The sequence below is a fragment of the Scomber scombrus genome, chromosome 1 (genome assembly GCF_963691925.1).
Source record: "Scomber scombrus chromosome 1, fScoSco1.1, whole genome shotgun sequence".
In the NCBI taxonomy this organism is placed as follows: Eukaryota; Metazoa; Chordata; class Actinopteri; order Scombriformes; family Scombridae; genus Scomber; species Scomber scombrus.
The window spans coordinates 25,215,450-25,235,939 of NC_084970.1; the positions used below are offsets into that span (position 1 = coordinate 25,215,450).

At 38.6% G+C, this 20,490-nt stretch overlaps 1 protein-coding gene and 1 long non-coding RNA gene across 2 annotated transcripts in view; both read right to left on the minus strand.

The window, feature by feature from the left end:
* Window positions 1-20,490, minus strand: part of LOC133991015 (uncharacterized) — a 558,552-nt gene that overhangs the window by 184,906 nt on the left and 353,156 nt on the right. The gene's annotated exons all lie outside the window — the stretch shown is intronic.
* Window positions 3,172-20,490, minus strand: part of LOC133977789 (protein diaphanous homolog 3-like) — a 176,466-nt gene continuing 159,147 nt past the window's right edge. Inside the window, exon 28 of the mRNA XM_062416074.1 lies at window positions 3,172-3,584. Coding sequence (XP_062272058.1) covers window positions 3,211-3,584 — 374 coding nt within the window. The 3' untranslated portion in view covers window positions 3,172-3,210. The remainder of the gene's footprint in view (window positions 3,585-20,490) is intronic.

Sequence of the window (20,490 nt, forward strand, 5' to 3'; positions counted from 1 at the left end):
CTGCTACACAATATGTTTTGCTCCACTTTATTAGGCCCATAGATAAACCTCATGGCTAGAACACAGGCCTGTGAGTAATGAAGGCTCCCTCAGCATAACAAGATCCTACCCTCCTTATGTTCTTCTTCTCCTCTCAATTTGTAGAATCCTGAAAAAAAGAAATCAGGAAAATGACCGGCTAAACTCAAAGGACCAGGCCCGCACAGAAGCTCTAACAAAATGTAATCATGTTTTAGATCATGCAGGCAATTAAAGAGAATGTATTGTGAATAAGTATGCAGCTCCAGGTACGTATTCCTGATGTCGACAAAATGTATTCCAGCTAATCATATTATCAGTTAGATAGAGGACTCCTGTCTGGCACACAAATGACGTTCCAAGGTTTTGTAAATTGTAGTGTGCAGTCCTGTAAAAATGAAAGACAAATGAAATGTTTGGTAATAACCTATTTTGTGGGTGTAATGTGAATCACTTGTGAATGAGAAGCATATTTACAACACTGTCATTATCATGTATTAGTATCATGGAATTGAACATCCTCGGAAACACAAAAAAAAAAAAAAAAAAAAAGAAGCACACTCATAATAATTCTCCATTTCAAAAAATTCAGGAAACTCGTAAATAACAGAAAAATAGGAATGTGTGTAGTTCTCAGTGCTATTGAAAAGAAAAAGGAAAGGAAACAAAACAAATTAGTTCTCTCTTGTAGCAGCAGTTTTACAAAAAGCTGAGGTATTGAAGAAGAAGGTGACTGGTGTTACATCCTTGAAGAGAACCACGAAAGACCTTAATAGAAAGTGGTTTGATTTTAAACAGCTCAGTAAAAGGCACACTACAGCCAGCTGAAGTTTAATCAAGGCCACTGGAGGAGCCCTTGTTAACAATAACAACTACGCTCTCCCAAACCGCTGAGTGCATCACCAGGGGTGTGTGTGTTTCTGGCCATGCTCCAGGTGGGGACACTTGTGTGGTTCTCAGTGGTGAAGATATTCGCCAGCTGAGAGGCTACAGCAAGGAGACCTTGTCAGACAGTGGGTTGACTGTTCAGCAGACCTCTCACTTCTTCTAATTTGTTCTCAGTCCAGATTTCTTGGGACTTGATCCTTTTGATATAATGCTTATTTTATTCATTTATCTTGTTTCATTAATACAAATGGATGATGAAAGCTCACACATGCATTTCACAGGCTCCGAGTCAGAAGTCTATTGTATTTACACAATTTAACAAGGCATGAAAAATATGATAAAATGAGTGCTAAGGTTTTTTTTTATTTTTTATGATGACATCTATTCACAAATCATGAGAAAATTGACATTATGTAAAAATTGTGTACCAAAAACACTGGAAAATAGGATGATAAAAGTCCTTCGTAGGCCATAGCATTAAATAAACCATCTGAAAAAGAAGCATATAGTGAGACTAGTGTGCTCCCTCAGTAGCACCAACATGGAACTAACACTTACAGTCCTAACACAGAAACAGTGCTGGAAGTAGAGAAGAAATGTGAACACTTGAGGAAAAAAAGACTCAATTTTCACTAACTAAATCATAATTGCAAGCCCAATCATAATTGTGCACAGAGAATCGGATCCCCTTTGGGCCTGTACTGATGGTCTCATGTAGCTTTGAAAACTTGAATATCAAATTGTTGTTGTTTTTTTTTTTAGACCCCTTTAAAGCTGACAAACGCTGCAAACTGGCATGCAGTTACCCAGTAGTTAGGCTGTAGCAGTGCTTGCATTTATGACTTAGACAGAGATTAAGTTGTTATTTTGTCTCATCAAGGAGGGCTGTTTTTTTCTGCTGCTTAAAAACTTGTGATACATGCTTAAATATGATTCAGTATGAGCACTGAAAGCAATGATGTGAATGCAGAATATCTGTCATATGCCGAGAACCTGCCAGGGGAAAAAAAAAGACAGAACACATTTAGCCTTGTTTTAATGTAAATGTGTTTATAAAAATGAGCAATACAAGTAAAGATAAAATAATGCAAAATATTGTCATTTCAGTGCTTTCAGTGTAGGAGAACAAAAACAGCATCAATGATGGTTATCTTGCAACTGGTTGAACTTCTTTGTGCCAGATTTTTGACAATTATGCTGCGAGACCTTGTTCTCATTTGATATAAATTTCCTCATTTCATTTCAATGAAATCCATTAAAACGTAAACTCGTCAGGTGACATCTAATTACCCATGAAAGACAGTCTTACAGAATATTTACTGATGTTTTGTATATATTTAAATATATATAGATTTTAAGGAACACAGAAAATAGTTTTATAGAAAATAAAAATGACTCAATGCTTTGAATATAAAAGACACCTCATCACCCAACAAGGAATGAAAAATACAGAAAAGAAAGGAAAACAGAAAGGAAAACAATCAAATACTAAAAAGTAATACATGCAGATACTGTAGGGGCTGAGTCTTTTAAATATAAACTAATTCACTGTATGAAATTAATGTTCATTCCAAAAAATACAGAACAAAGGGACAGAAAGATAATAAACTGTAAAATAAATGTTTTCAAAACTAGAAGTGGTTCTAGGAAATGCAAATGTGTACAGAAATGTTAAAGATTTTTTAAAACGGTGCATACTAATATACTAATTCGATGAAAGTGCTTAGCAATATTGCATCTTTGATTTCAGAGGAAAAGCTGTTACATTCTCAATGTTATGTGGGATATGTGAATGATTGCCAAATGTTTTTTTTTGACAATGCAATGACAAGTACAGACTCTGTTGAATCTATACAGCAGCTGTAACTATACTGTACGTGTTTCCTTTGAATCTTTTACATTATTAATTTCATGAAGGTACCGCTGAGCCAAAGTGTAACTGTCTTCGCTGTACTTGCCATAATTTTCTTTGGAGGAATATAGGAATATATTTTTTCTTTTCTTTCTTTACACCATCAAGTGTTTACCATCAGTTTGTTTAAAACATGGTCCTCAAAATAATTAGTACTACTATACAAATTTATTTTAATGGAGCTTTATAAAAGCCCACGTTTCTTTAACTTAAAAGAATATAAATTGAATTGCTCTGCTTCATGCCTGGCAAACCTTTTTCAAATTCTCTTAACAAAAGGTTCTGCTTATCTCCAAGTTTTAGAAAAATGTTAAGGAAAGTCTTTTGGAGCGTGTTTACATGTGTAGATACAATCAATCATTAGATATTATAGCAGAGATAAGACGTGATTCTTACAAGGCCCTGAGTTTGGCCAGGAGAGCCTCTACATCAGACTCTCCATTGGTGCTACAGCTGCTGACTGTAGCACCAGTGGAGGACGGCTGGAAGGCTGGAGGCTCTGCTTCAATCCCCATCTCTTTCACTGTGGGTTTAACCATCTCTCTGTCCACCACCCTCTCTCTTTCCAGCCCGTAGCTGTGACCTGGGTAGTTCCTGTACCTGCGACCGGACTCTGGACACGGAGCAGCCTTGGCCCGGGCTGTTGCAGATGGATGGCCCTCAGACTCGTTATGGGCCTCCTTGGCAGGGGGAGCTTTCACCACCGCCGAACCCACATTTATATTCTGCCGAGAGCGAGACCTTTGTAAAGGTGCCCTGTTGTTTTCTGTGAGTGAAAAACAAGAGAGACAAAGCAGCGAGCACATACTGTGAGAATGAGGGAGAGGAATGAGACAAAGTTTAAACGCGACTGACTTGTTAAATGAGTGGAAGCAAGGGGGTTAAATCAAATTACAGATCAAATTAGAAGCCAGAAAGAGAGTAGGAGAAAGGTTAAAAAAAAAGGAAAGGCATGAGTAATGTTCTTCTGCAGCAAATACACTCGATGGAATAACAGAAATTGTGAGAAAGTAACAAGAAGCACTTAAGCGAGCATATAAACATGCAAAACAAAGCAAACACACACATGGTGTCACTGTACACACTGTTAGTCTGGATGAATACACACACACACACACACACACACACGCACACACACACGCACACGCACACACACACACACACTGATGAGGACAAATTCTCTGCAGCAGACTGTGGCATGCAGCCAGCGCAATATGATGAAATGGATATGGCTGATCAACCGCAACAGAAACTCAATAACATTGTGCGTCGCCCTTTTCCAATCTCCCAGTCTCTTTCCCTTTTCTCTTACATGGCACCCTCCCACCCAGCTCCACCTCCCCCTCCCATCATCATTCTCCTTCCTCCGCTCTTCATCTCAGCTCTCTTCATCTTTCTTATTTCTCTTATACCCCGCACCCGCCGTTCTCCTCTCTGCGCTACCCCCCTCCTCTCTGGTTTCCGACTTAAAACACACACCCAGACAGACAGTGGAACAGAGCGACGGCCCAGATAGGACCTACATTCTGAATTATAATCCCTCTGAGTAGATCTTAGACTTCATCATCAGTATGTGCACGCTGGAAAGAGAGGGTAAAATCCATATTCATGTGACCTTGAGCGTGAGGCTGAGAGGAGTGGCGTGAGGAAAGACACCACTGCATTTAAAGTTTCCTGAGCCTGAAATGTCTGGCAAACAGGAGTCAAACACAGCAGAGCAGAACAGAGCGACCCGCTCTGTCAGCCAATCGGTAATGAGTTTGGAGCGTGGCCAGTCAGTCATGACAGTGTGTTTTATGGGCTGCGCTGACGAATGACAAGCAACGTCCCTGAACACAACCTCTGACAAATAAATAAGGATAAAGGGAGGAAAGAGAGCAGACAAGAAGGAACCAAGTGCAAAATTAAGCAAAGAAAGCCTACGATTACACACATAGGCAGATGTGCGCACACACACTGGCACATTCACAGACACACACTCGTTAGGAAAACAAGAGGTGACTTTAAAAGGATGAAATCAGTAGCCTGTGTGGTCTCTCTGCTGTGACTGAACATTTACCCCTGCTGAAAATCTGAGTCTCCTCTCATTATCTCACCCTTTCTGCTCTCTCTTCCTGTTGTTGCCGTCTCAATTGTAAAAGATGACAATTATTCCCCACATTCGTTCTTCTTGCTCTACACTTCCCTATCATGTTCTGTTCCTCACTCCTCCCTCTAAAAAGCTGTCATCCACCCCCCCCATGCCTGTTTCTCTCTACTTGATCAAGGCGATGCTCCACAAACACATTCGCACATTCACAGATTCTGAGCTGGTGTTGCGAACATTATCAATTGTGGTATCAGCAATTTGCATTTTAATATCTTGTTTACACTTCTGTTGAAATCTTAAAATGATGCCATTTTTGTCATCTTGGAACATGCAACAGCAATTTTAACCGAATTCAAATACGCAAATGATTGACATTTATTTTAGCATTTATTATTACGATTTAATATTTTATTATTTTCTGCTCTGCGACCCTCAATATTTATGTATGAAAAACAATAGAGATACAAAGCAAAAATCAATGCCTATACAGTAAATTTACAACTAAAACAAGATTTTTTTTAAAACCCACACATCAAGAAGACCTCTTATCCAAAAGTGCACTTCTCTTCCTCCTAACAGGGCTTTGGCCTTTAGTGGTGAACATGATCAAAGTGCTAGCAAGACTGTGACACCTAGCTGCCCCTTCCTTTGAAGCCTACCTAGCTTCTCAATATATGCCTTCATCTAAGCTGTAAAACACATCTGAAAGATGTAAAACATGTCTCATCTTACAAGTTGTTCCACTTTGACCAACAGCTGACACTGGTTTTATAGGAGAACAAGTCAAGTGGGGTTTGAACTGAAATAGCAGCTCTGGAAGATGATTGGATTCTGAAAGGAAGCCGTTGTCTTTACTGAACACATGCTGTGATGATAGCGGTCGGAATTTTTCTCTCTCAGATAATTTGATACAGATTTATAGACGTGATCTACAATCTGATTCAACAATGATATATATGTTTTCCTGTAAAAGAATTTCCGCTGGCAGTAACTTAATTAAAACATCTCCTTACTTTTTATTGCAAGAACCTTGTATAATAAGCCGCACCATAAATAGTTAAAATGAGCACCAACACAAAGGCCAACATTTTGGACATTCCCCAAAGATTCTCACTGAAACTGGGTATTGTTTACCTTGATTTCAGGGTCACTGTCATCCATCTACATCCAGCACTTTGAACAATACTATATGGGTGCATGTCCTTGTAAATAAAATAGCTTATTGCTTCAGTTATTGCCTTTGACCAGGAGGACTTGGGGGCAAGTAGCATTAGTTGTTAGCTTGCCTTGGGTTGAATTCTCCTTCAGGTAATGTTTCAGTGCTCTATGTTTCTTGCAGCTTGCTTGCTTTTTAATATTAAGTTAGTGTTTCCACTTGTAGACTTTAAGACTTCGTAGACTTTATGTCTACATGACATGAAAGCATCAATTTTGATTAATTTCCACAGAATTTAGGTTAATATTTGTGACTCCAAATAAATGAAACCACATCTCTTAAACAGACACCAGGTAGACCATCAACGCTGTCAGTAAGAAACAATGGTGATACTCTCTAAAAACTATTTACACCTTAATGTAATAGCAGTTTAGTGGAGTACAAAACATCTCTTTCCCAATAACAGAAAAAATGTGTGGTAGGTGTTCCTTTCTTCCATCTCCAAGTAGCAGCAGAGTGGAATTCACATTTCCTACTGTAAGATCATTTGCACCATTTACATTTGCTGCTTTGACTGATGCAGATGAGCTTTTAATTATCTCCCTCCCTCCTCCTTCCTACTGCTCTCTTGAAGTTTGGAGAAGTTAGTAGGCAGACTGGTGCAGGGAGCCTCAGCTGAAGTCTGGCCTGTCTTTTTCTTTGCCTGACTCTCAAAGCTACACTGCCTGCCACCACTGTGGTGACAATGAACTCATGTACATGAAGACATGTTAAAAGTAAAACAGTCATGCACATGCTACAGCCTGGAGATTGGTATTTTCCAATGTCTGTACATCATGAACACAGAGCAATTGTGGTAAACTACCAGTCTATTACATTTCTCAGTCTACCACTGTCCTGCTGGAAGACAGAACAGAGAAGAAAAACTGTTAGAAAAACAATGATAAAAGAGCTGGCAGACTGAGCTTGTTGTGTCTCTTCTTGCTCTCAGCTTTGCTGTAAAATGTGTCTTTAAACTATAAGTCTCACAGCCCTCAGCCCTTTAACCAGCTACTGACACTGTTTCTGTGGTAGAATAAAACAAGTGAAATCTCAAAGAAAACAGACTGCTCTGACTGATTTGAGAATATCATCAATAATTTCAAGATGGAACCATGGTGGTTTATTAAATGCCTGATAGGATGGCATTTTGTAGGAATGTAAAAGGCCCTGTCCAATACAGAAACTGAGCATTTCTCTTTTTTCTCTGCAAATAGCTGCAGAGAGGAATTCACATTTTCCTCTTGTCAGATCATTTGGTCCATTTGCATTTGCCACTTCAAATACAGATGCAGATGAGCCTTTCCTCTCATCTCTCTCTCCCTCCCCTTCTCTCCTCTCTTATGAAGTTTGCAGTATTTGATCACTTTAAGAAGAAGCAGTCATGACAGTCAGACTCACAAAAATACAGACAGTAAAGTGACTTTTTCTCTCTGCGTAGTGACTGACACAACAAGTTGAAGTTAGCAAGATCAAACGCACACTTCTGCACTCGCCATAAATCACAACATAGCAAACTGGATTGGCAGTTTGCAGCTTGTTCTGTCTAATGATCACTATTTGCGCTGTTTATTGCATTTACAAGTGGAACATCTAGGGCCAATTTACTTTATAAGGGTCAGGTCATATGCATGGAAAACTTAAAAAAAAATTCTGATAGTGGATGTTTTAACACAGCAATTTACCTTCAGCAACAAAAGTCAATCAGCTATTACTGGTGAGAAGGATCCTTTCAACTGTCTGGTTTGCAGTGTGCTTTATTTATTTATTATTTTATTTTTAAATGGGAGTAGGGCGGCAACTAATTATTTTTATTGTAAATTGTAAACTATTCCAAATGGTCTTTTAACACTTCCAAAATTCAAGGTTTCAAGAAGAGGAAAGGAGATCTATCAATCAGAACATAGGAAACCAGACAAATAATGACATTATTGTGATATTATTTATCCAATGAGTTCAAGTATATGTGACTGGCATTGGATTTTTTGCAAGGCAGGCAAAGCATTGTGTCAGTCTGTCCAACACAGACTGAATAAAGACAAAATCATACTATTACCATTAATATATTAAAAGCTGTGATGATTCCATTTATGTATGATTGTCCAAACTCTGATAGACTACATTTATTTCCCACAGAGTAGAATGAATAATTAAGGAAGGTGAGGCAGAACAGAAAAACCTGTACCAGCTACAGACTAGAGAGTAAAAGGAGTAGACTACAAACAACCCTCACCAGTTTCTCCCTTCTAATGTATAGCTGTACAATAAATTGCCACTAAGGTCAGACTAAAGATGCTAAATAACCCAATCATTTTGTATTTTTGAGCATAAGACTGTGTGCACTTAGCTGCTATGATTAGTTTGTTTGTTTGTACATACAGAGAGAACACCTGCAGAGGAAACTAAATTTAAGACTTGGAAATGTATAATGTCATAAATCTAACTAAAAAAAGGACTCTTTGTCCGTCCGTCTGTGTGTATGTACTTTGCTTATCTCGAGAACCCTTCATCTGATCGAATTCACACTTGGCAGCTGCATTTCTGGGGATCCAAGGAAGTGCAGTGTCTAATCTGGTGCAATTTGGACATGCGATACGTTCAATATCAATGAACTTTGAATAAAGAAGTGATCATTCACTGAGCCATTCAGCCCTGCAACAGGAAGGTGGGGCTTCAGGGCTCTGTGACTGCATAGCATGAGCACAGCTGGAGATCAGAGCTGTATAGTGAGTCAGAGGAAGGTATTTTCACATGTCGTGCTTAGACACGTGTTTAAATATTAATTAACTTTGTATAAACAAGCAAACATAAATCTGTTTCTCTGTGTCTGAGCACGGAGTATGCTGTCCAGGAGTAAGGAAAGAGCAGGGAGTTGAAGAGGTGGCTGTCCTCTGCTGCTGGAGTTTAGCATTTCTCTGATTATGGAAACATATTTGGATTAGTGTGAGTGGTTATTCTTACTCAAGATAAAATTTGATGAATTGGAAATTGCTTAGGGCCTAACTGGAAATGGCTAAATGACGTGTGTAATAGTCAAATAAGGAAAAAACATGAGTGGTTTTCACCAAAAAAAAGAAAGGTGTTTCTGATTTCCTTGTACTTAAACCGTAAGCATAAGAAAAAATTGTTCACGTCGTGCTCTCAAAAGAGAACAGTAGACGGTGAAATCACAGCCTTTAATCAAGAATGGACAGGCTGCTTCTCACAGGCAGTTCAAAACCATTATGTCTCATATAAGCACAAATCTTTTGAGCAAATATACTCATTCAAATGATCTGAACTGAAGCCACAGAAAATAAACAATTTAAGAGCCCAATATGATCCATCCACTTTGTTTTAGATTATATTATTATTTTTCAAAAGCTCTCTGTTATGTGTTTTTGTTTTTTTAAATGCATCCCTTATTTTACTTGAAATGAGGAGAGATTCACTATTACAGTGCTTAACATCTGTGTACAATAGAAGGTTAACATCAAAGATGTTGCTAATATATACACATTTCACAACAACATTATTAATTTGTCTATGTGTTGAAACAGCAGTACCAGAGGTCAAGCAATCAGCTTTTTCCGAACAGGCACTGCACTAGTGTGTGTGCTGAGCCAACATGCCCCAGTGAGTCTTTTAAAAGGTAAAAGCTAGCAGACAGCTTGTTAGCTTGCCTGTGTGCATTAGAATGGCTGTAATTAAAGATCATTACTTGGCAACGCACCAGTCATTGAAGGTTTGTCCCTAGTTTGTTCATTGTATTTAACCGTCTATGTGCAGAGTGGTCCTGTCTAGCTTCTACATCACATAGAAAAATAGCAGAGATTCAAGATTAAAAGCAAGCAAGCAAAGCGACCAGCAATGAAAGGAGAGTGGAAGGAGGACCACAGTGGGGAAATGGGATGATGAGGGAGAAGATGACAAGATGGACAGAGGAAGAAGATGACAAGATGGGCAGAGTAAAAAGCCTCAAGACACTGTGATGATTTGGAGGCTATGGTTGTGATTTGAACTCGACTAGAAAAGAGTATAAAAAAAGAGGGAGCGATAAGAAGAAGAGAAAATAAGAGGTGTGCAGATAGATTGTTGAAAAAGCACTACAACTATCCCTGTGGGTAATGTGCAAACCAGCACTCTTATAGGTAACTGAAGCCTGTCCTGCTCTAATGCATATCAAAGTGTTTTCCTTTGTTGAGCTGTGATTTAACTCTCCCCTCTCCTGTCCCTCCTCTCCCACATTTAACAACCCCAAATATCTTTGTATAAATACAGAGGCAGAATAGATCACAGTGTCAGTGGAAAACCAACATCATTTGGAAGCGTTTTAGAAGGGTGTGTGCATGTGTGAATATGTGTAAATCTGCAAATGGATAAGAATTTATGTCCTCTATATATTTGAGCCTATACCAGAATTAGGTGGCTCCAAATGACACCCATTTTTGAAGGTTTGGGTTAGGGTCAGTTTCGGTTAGTTTACATACAAAAGACCGACACCCATTAACCAGTACCTAGTTGGTTAATTTTTAAGAAAAGTTGTGATGTAGCTTTTGTTTGTGACAGTGGTCTGAGCTAGTTTGTCTGCCTTGGTTAGCTTGACTTTGACTCATCCTTCCTCACTTCAAAGTAATTTTCAATGTGATAGTCACATGAGCTCTTGATGGTATACAATACTTGGGCTAAAGGTACCGAACTAGCTCTTCCAATCCCTCATCCTCTACCACACTGATTGGCAGCATATCGGTCTCAATCAGTCGGCACACCAACTGTGTGATGGCCTCCTTATCATCTGTAACAGTGGTATTTGGCAGCTTGACGTGTTCCGTTTCTGAAGCAGAGATGTCGGAAGACGTTTTAGACTCATTTTCACTAAAATGATTTCCTCCAGAAATAAGAAAAACACCTTACTGAACGAAACCCTTCTACGGCTGACTGACTCTAATATACTCACTATGAACAGATTAAGGCCACAAACAACCCATAATACAACACTCTGTGTAGGAGTCGGTTTTACACCAGTACTTTATCCATTCAAAGGGAATATCTGATGTCGTGAACACATAATTGTCTAGCTGTTAGAAGAGTGTGGCAGATTCATTTGGTAAATGCATTTGTCCAAAGACATGTACAAATGAGGTACAGTCCAAGCCACAGTAGATCAAGGAGTAGCCTTCAAGAATGAGTTGCTTTGCTGTTTTTTTCTGTCTTATATCTTTTGAATCATTGATTATCTTGGGATCTGGACCGTTGGTTGGACAAAATAAACTATCTGATGTCACACTGTACTCTGGGAACTTGAGATGGGAGTTTTTTTGTACTATTTTAAGACACAGATTAAACAATTATTACTTTAATAAGAGAAATAATCAACAGATTTGAGAATTGATAATAAAAAGTATTAAGTTGCAGCACCAGGGGCAAATGTTATATCTTGTCAGGCTTACCAATGGTGCGTATGATCAAACCAAAAGGAGAACAGAGATGGCCCCTCACAATCACCTCTTTTGTACAACTGATTTGTAAAAGCTTAACACTAATTTTAGAAAAACATCATGATGAAGTGCTGTTTCTGTTTAATCAAGTAAAAAAGACTTTAATTTGTTCTATAATGCTTGGGAGATAACAGTTTTTTCTACACTTGAAGTAACAGGTTGTGAGTTTAAAATAGAACCCTTATAATGGTGATAAATGCATCTTTTAAAGTAATCTATGAATTGGAGCTTGGAAAAGGCCTGGATCAAGATAAATAATGAGGGCAGTTTCATGACATTTATAGGCCATCCTCTATGACTGATCTACAAACAAATCCATGGTAAGCATCCGCATAAATATTCCTTTAACTGGACATGGCAAGGGTCTTTGCACAACATGTGTACATACTGGACACACACAAAGACATGCCAACACATTTGACCTACAATGCCATGATTGAGTCACATTAAAATGAAGTGTGTGTGACAATGTTAGCAGAGAGTGGGAAGGGGTGTCAGGCTGGTTTGCTGCTTAAAACCAAAGAAGGGCGACATAGAGGATATGAAAGGGCTGAGCTGGATGTCCCTCAAGTCTTCTGCCCCTTAGTGTGAACCCCAGCCACTGTGAGCTGCAGCGAAGCATGACATTGCGTTAGCACGCCTTGGTGCGTCTACAATGCCTCAAAAGCGAGCCTGGTTTCCTGCCACTAGTACTGCTACCCTACACAGTACTGGCTGACACTACACAGAACACCCTTTTGAGAATACAATTTAAATAAACAATAAAAAAGCTGCTATTTTAACAAACATCAAGATCCACCTCTTCACTGTCAAGAGGTAGGGTGGTGATGTTTTCCATGACGTCACACGCCAACAGTATTGTTGAGATGACAAATTCACTCTAGTAGCCTTTTCAAAAAGGGACAGTGTGTGACTGACAGACCATCTTCATTAAACTCAATATAGGCACACAATTATGGATAATTGAAGGTTTGAACATTGCTGCTAGAGCAAACAAAGACATATCTGATGTCACATGGTGAAAAATAAACAGTTGTTATGATTATAGTGTAATGGCTACTGTGTTTACCATACATAAACAGATGTAATCCGATATTGGGCTGTTACTTTGAGGGGAAATATAAATAAAAGCTAAATTAATATTTGTTAAGACCACAGAAATAGCATCTTCCAGAAATAATGACTTTCTTTGCTTTCAACTGTACTTGTACATGATAACATAATTCTGGGTGGAAAAAAAAAGCAACATGATGTTCAAAGTTGTAAATTGCCTGTTTCAAGCAGATTTCATGTCTCTGCAAGTTGTTAAAATGCATTCATATATCTAAAAGTTGGTGTACTTTGGGCTATTTGTAATTTGTAATTAAAGAGAGCCTTTACAATATAAACAAATCTGTCTGCCTGTATTACAAATAGGAAATACACCTGGCAGATGGTTGTAGCAGACCGGGCTCTTACTCCTGCTTTACTCTAATTATATCTACATGCAGGGTAATGGACTGAGAATGTTTCCTCATACAGGGACAGCATCACTTCCTGGGGTTTATATATCTCTCTCTCTCTCTCTCTCTCTCTCTCCCACACATACACATAAAAGCAAACAACAGGCACAAACACAGCTAGACAGCCTGACAGACACACATCACTTCATAGGAGTAAGCACACACGCACATGCACACAGTCCTTTTCTAATAAGCAGCGGCTATTTCACTGATATAAGTGTGCAGTCGGTGTACTATGTTGCCTCTGGCATGAATTAAACATGTCTTGGTTTCAGGCTCTGCTACCTGTTGTTTGTGTGGTTACTGCTGGTAAATATCCCTAGCAGTTGTAGTCTAATGCATATGTATTTCCCCTCAGTGGCTCCACACTAACTAAGGGTTTCCATCAGCCTCTCTCTCCAGCAGTGTACACCTGTCACACTGGGAGAGGAAAATATTGATCCTTCACACGCCTCCAGACACAGAGCTGAATCGCACTCGCAAATGTATCCAAAGACAGAGAAATGTGTGCATCTGTCTGTTTGTCTGTTAGCTTCCACTCAGTCGGCAACATCGATTAATGAACTGGTTGAGTGAGGGGAAGTTTCTTTGACAGATGAGGAGCACAACCTATGTGTGTTTTTTCATACACAAACTATTGTGGATTATAGAAAACATAGTAGATAACTCAGGTAAGCCACTTTTATCCATAATCAGGGTGGCTGTGGATGAGGAGCTAAACTGGGTTGTCAGTCCATTTACCATAAGACATTTTCAGTGTTCATTTTTCTGATGAATTCCTTTGTAATTACAAATAAATTGCTCTTCATAGTACGTAGATTTTGAACAAATTTTGGCATCAAAGGTTAAAGTTTCATATTAATAACAATAAAAGCTTCAGTGGAATTTATGTTCTTACACAGCTGGTTTTCTTGGATTGGTTTTCATTTGCCAGCGTCCAGGTGGGAGATATAAATCATACATTTAATACAATTTATTGCCATACATTATAGGTTATACATTTTATGATGGGAATTGAACCTTATTTTTTTCAACTAAATTGTGTTTGTAAAGCCAAGTATTGTTTACTAATTCTTTGATCAGGTAGCTAATTATTTAAAAATCACCAATTTTAGACCATTTTACAGTATTCAGTTAATTTGGTTATTTGTGTTTAGATTACATTCACCATTTAAGTATAGTATCTATGCATATTTAATGTATTGTGTATATCAGTTGCTGTGCATAGATATATTTATGTCTCTGTGTGGAAGGTACTGGCTGTGAAAACAATCTTCCACTGGGACGATAAAAACTATCTAAGAAGTTTGGCTTCTCTTGGTAAATCAGAAAGGGACTTGAAAAGTGTTTATTTTTCTTAATAGAAGTATTGAATAAATGTAAATATCAAAATTCAGGTATTGTATCACAGGAAAAGATTCTTCGTCCTTAATACAAGTGATCATTCAGTAACACTTTTTCATTGAGGTGGTGTTAATGATTCAGCATCAAAAGGTGATTCAATATTCAGCCTCCAATAGAAGTCTTCTATTCTTTTTCTCTTTTGTAGTTCCTCTGAGTTGTTTCTTCTCTGCCATTGTTTCTACTGCCAGCCGAAGGGTTGTGTTTAACAATCAGGCCGGCTCTGACAGCTCTCAATATGCAGGGCCAGTCCTGCCAAACAGACTTATGAATTCCAAACGGCCCGGAGTCATGCTCCATATTTCATTGAAGTTGAATATTTAAAAAGATCAACCCACTCAAAACCCTATAAAACCTATCGTTCTGGGGCCTTGTGTCCTAAAAATAAAATCGCATCTGCCATATCGCATTACAGACAGCCACATCAGCCTCCATCTCTTAACCATTTCCCTCTCTCTGTTCCCCTCTCTCTCTGACAAAACCCATCTGGTAACCAGCTTGTCTCCATCAACACAGGTTTTGCTCTCTCTCTTTCAGACAACTGTGCACTTCTTCCTGTCTCCTTTATCTCATTTGCTTCCCTTTTTTTCCTCACTGTCGGGAACTCAGGTTTTTTCCCCATTTATTGGTACTGTATCTCTCACCCTTGCGCTGTCCTTCAACCTCATCATTTCACAGACCACCAGGTAGAAGAGATGGTTTTCTATTTCCTACCAAGAGCAAAATGGACCTTGTTTCCTTTTTCAATAATCTAGCAAAAAAAGCACAAGATTTAAAAAGATGCAACAAACTAAGAGGAGATAGACTGCAATGCAGCCTGCTTCTAACAGCACCGTCTCAGACATCAAAGCGATGCAGAATTATACTTAAAAAAAAGAACGAAAAAAAAATCAACTTGACTAATCAAAATGAGAGAAATTGACAGATTATCCAGAGCAGGGTTTCACCCTCACTATGCACATGTCAGACCAGAAAAGTCTTGGTCATATAATATAATCATAATTAAAAGTAAAGCATTAATTTGTTGAGATATTTATTATTACATAAGAACAATATGAGCATAACATAACATGAATTTGCCTCACAATGCATTAAGTGAAGATTTTGACAGTCAGGAAAGGACAGTTTGTTTACATCAGACCATAGTGTATAGCACAAGCGTCACCACTGATTAAACTGGCTTACTGAACTTGCATTAAATGCACTAAACTGCATTTAGAGAGCAGAATGGCTCATGATGATTGACATGACGTCCATCATGTTCAGTTAATAGCCTTGTTAGATTTTTGTCCTTCCAAAAGGTGATCTCGTTTTTGTATTTGGATTACTGTAGCTGGCTGGTGGATTGTTGGATGGTAGATTATTCTTAGACAGTTGCTAAAAACATTTTTCAAACCACATTATATTAGTACATTTAAGAGCTTTTGAGAGAAAGATTAGCCACTTATTCTCAAAAGACCCATTACAATCCTTACACCAACTATACAAAAAGACTGCAGTGTTTTTATTGAAAAAAAGCAACTGAACAGAACATTCGGAGCTAGTCTCAACTGTGTGCATAATAGGCTCTCCCACCGCTCTCCATTCACATGGGACATACAACAGTAGAGGTGTTTCAAAGGGTATAAATTGCTGGTTTTTAAACTAAAGACGTTTGTATGGATATTAACGTATGGTGCACTCAGTCTTTTTGAGAAAACAACACAATAACAGAGCAGCAGGGTTGGATTTATACTCAAGTATCGGTGCTGTTACTTAATTAAAATAATAGCCAGGTAAAAGTAAAATTAGGAATTGTATTATTATATGATAATTCATTTTTGATACCAATACAAGGTGAACACCTTCATATTTTATACAATTATAACACTTTTATGTATTAAATAATCTCATCTGAAGTTTTACCCAAACATTTAAGACTTGTATTGTACTAAAAAAATGTATTAAATGTAATAATTTGCTATGGTATTCAAATGATACTCAAATTTAGGTTAACCTGACAAACTTCATGTGGACTAAAGCCAGACATTCTGATACAGCCACAAAAAGGATTCATATTTTATCTACAGACGGAAATGTACAATATGCTAATTGTATGCTTCCACTTGATTTAAGATATAATCTTTGATGAATAAACATGACACACACATAGAGAAGCCTGTGGGCAGGAGCATGTGCATGCACCCACCCACCAGTTGGCATGAAAAAATTTGATCAAATCAACTCATATCAGAAGTCAAGAGACAAGAAAAGCATCAGGCCAGAATTCTTCAGTAATCGGGGGATTATGACATTAATAAAACCACCATTAATATAGAATTTGTAGATCCTTACATTGGGTGCTGCCCTACTTAGGATGGTTGTTACTGTATGTTCTGTGGGTGGGGGTATGACTTAAAACAAAGGTGAAATGTTGGTGTTTTTTCCACCATTTTAGAAAAAAATGAAGCCAAATGAATAAATAACTATCCCTGATCCATGATATAAATTAACAAAGAGTAGCAGAGAACAGAGAGCACAGTACATGTGACGAACCATGTTATCATGCTGTTCATGAAAAAAACAACACTTCCTGCAGCTGCTTCAAGTAGAAGCTTTCCACAGACTTCATTGTTGTGACTTTTGCTGTGAATCACAAGAGAACTAGTAAAGTGAAGACAAATTTGGATTTTCTGCTTTCACTAATTGTATAAGACAACGCCAAGCAGTGAGAACAGATCCAGGCTTCAAAACACATCACCAGAAACTTATGGGTCACGTTACAGTGTTGCATATTTACATTTATTGTCCCTCACACACACACACAGGCACAGACACAGACAGGTACTGCCTTAGCATCACGTTACCCCAGAGGAAACCTTGAATTGGTAAAGTGGTCTGTGTGTCTAAGTGTTAGTCTGTCTTCTTCTTCTCAACAGCCCGACTCTGTGACTCATCACTAAAAAGGAAGCACCACAGTGCTTTGGGGTAATATTACTATGCTCTCCTGCAACCATTGGAGCTCACGACATATCAATGCAATTAGAATCATGGCTGTGTCCCAGTGAAGGTCAGCAAGCACCACTCAGACTCACACACAGAGAGAACCAGAGGGACAGTAAGAGAGTGAGAAAGCAAGGGAGGCAGTCAGAAAGGAAACAAATTAAGTGACAGGGCAGCATGGCTGAGTTTAGCTCAGCCTCTGTCCAGGGGCCTCCCTAAAACTCTCATACAGGCCTGGCAATTAAAAATACATGCATCGATGGTCTATCTATGCAACTCTCTGAACATACAATAATACAGTTACACAAACCAAACACACATGTAAATGGACAAAGCCATTCAGCAGTATGTGCTGCTAAATGCAGACCTATTTCATATTCCTTATGCACTTAGAACTGATGACTAGCCAGCCATGTTTCATTCAATGAACTTCTAATCAATGCAGCAGACAAACGATGCCACAAAATAGGAGGTTGGCTCAGGGGAACACATTAACCCAATCACCTCGAAAGGTATGGATCTACCCAAAGCTACAGTTCATCACACACTCCCAAGTCCCCAAGAAGGCAAGACAGACATCGGAAGGCCAAAGACAATGGTGTTGATGAGATTGGACCGTATTGATTTTAATCAATAGAGGGTTGAACAGAGATGTGTGCCCTCTCAAGATGAGAAAACACATTTGAATTGCGTTGCTCAGTTTTGTAGCCTGTTGTTAGCAAACACCCAGGGGATAACTTTCGAGCTGAGTGGAACCTGTGTGTGTATGCACGAAAGACACAGTAGATTATGTGTAGGTAATAAATGATTATTCTAATTGACTTCCAAGTGTGTACAAAAATCCCATCACTGGTATAGCATGTGTGTAATATCTGTGCTCGTACTGATGGTTTAACACAAAAGTGTCCTTAACAGATCTGGCCTGAGGAAGAGTGCAGCGCTTTACTGTAAGTGTGTCATCCATCTCATTCCTTCTGAGAGCTCCCTTGGGGCCCATAGCAATCCATGCTCCCCTCAGACATGGTCTATGTCTCGACAGTCGATAGAGTCAGTGGCAATGTGGACAATAGAATGGGTTAATATTGTAAATGGCCAGCAGAGCAGCACTCTCAGAGCAGCAGAAAGAGAGGCTTAAATAAAAATGTGAACACATTCATACATGACCGCATCAATAATTAGAAGGTGTGTAACGGTACACAAAATTCATGATTTGGTATGTACCAAGGTAATCAGGGAAACCAGGCTAGCTTGGCAAAGTCAGCTAGCTTACATCATGAGCATACTACAGCTAAGTGGTAAACTGCGGAAAGATTCAATGTAGAACACTGGTTTTTATTGTTCTGCTAATAGGATGAAGTGAATTATTTTGACCGTTTTGAGAGTAATTGTTTGGGTCACGGAATATATTCTTCATTTGACTGCATGCAATGAACCGTACTGTAATATGACACTCAAGATGAGGACACATACCGTTACGCCCCTAACAATCAGAAAATCCCTCCAAATTCTTGATGACAAATGACTTGCTTTACACACAAATAAATGATTTTACTAGTTCAGTGTTCATGTGAGTCTAGACCTAGAAAAACCCGTGGAGCAGGAAAAGGTGTTTATGGGGTGAGGTAATTTGCTTCTTTTGTACATGGCCATGCTAAAAATCCACATTCTCAGCATTCTCAAAGATAAGAACCTTGAAAGAAATCAAAGCAAACACGTGTCTCTTCTCACACACACACACACACACACACACACACACACACACACACACACACAAAAACCCACAAACACACACACCCACACACAGGGTGTCACGATTCACCAACTGGAATCGATATGCCGTGCTTAATGTCTAAGATACAGCTGCATCGATTCAAACTGCTTGAAACAGGGCAAAGCTGGGAGGAAATCACAGCTGAATCAATGCAGGCATTTCTGTATCAGGAAAGCCTGATATGACAAGCATATCTTTTTTTTAGGCAGCAAATAATGTCTTTTACTCTTTTGTGTGTTTCCCTTTCTTATATCTTCCAGTCTTGTCAGCTCAGTCAGAGTTCATGTTTTGACGACCCCTTGCTCAAAAGAGGAGGGGGAAAAATAACTTTGTGCTCTGCTGCCCAACATGCCACTTATGAAGACTTTTTAAAATAAATTTGTAAAAACCTGAGAGACGCCATAACAACCTATAAAAGAAACATATTTACCGTTTTATTTCAGTATCTGCACTCAAAAGTACATCAAAAATGTTGCTCCATAAATGCACACATAACAAAATGTCATTCATAAAAAAAGAAAAGAAAAAGTACAGTATGAGTCAAATGTTTGGGCACACTTTCTCAATTTGGACAATGGGAAGGTGTGTTCAAACTTTTGACTGGTCCTTTATTTTTTTGTTTGTTATGTAACTTACATGTAGGACTCCCAATAATGATGTTATTGCTCCCATTGATGTCTCAGATCCAGCATTTTACTGTGCACTCTAACCACACACATGGCTGGATTCAGTGAAAAAGTCTTTCATGCAACATGGAGGAAACTATGGACATACAATGAAATAAAACTAAACAACTGTACATTTGTAAAACATCATCACATCGTACTGTATCAATACAGGTACTGTTTTGGTTAAATGGACAGCAACCTTTTGAATATACTTCACATACACAGCCTCTCTCTCACTCCCTCTCACTTTCTTATTCTTCTTCACACTCACACAATCTTACCATCTGCTGTCTTGCCATGCATGTCACAATAAAGCTCTTAAGTTTTGAAATATTTAATATACTCAGGTTATATTCTAAGAAAGCACTATTTGACTCTTTATCTAATTTGTATTGAATCATTCTCAGAACAAGAAATACACACCTCTGTTATAAAACCTGCGCAGTTGTGCCATTTATTCAGCACAGTCAATGTACAAAATAACACTGAAATGTGTTTGTTTTCTTTAATCAGACAATGAAGAGAACAATGGCTCAGTGTGACACATCAGAGCATACAGGAGTGCCTGCGGCACCATCGTACTTGCA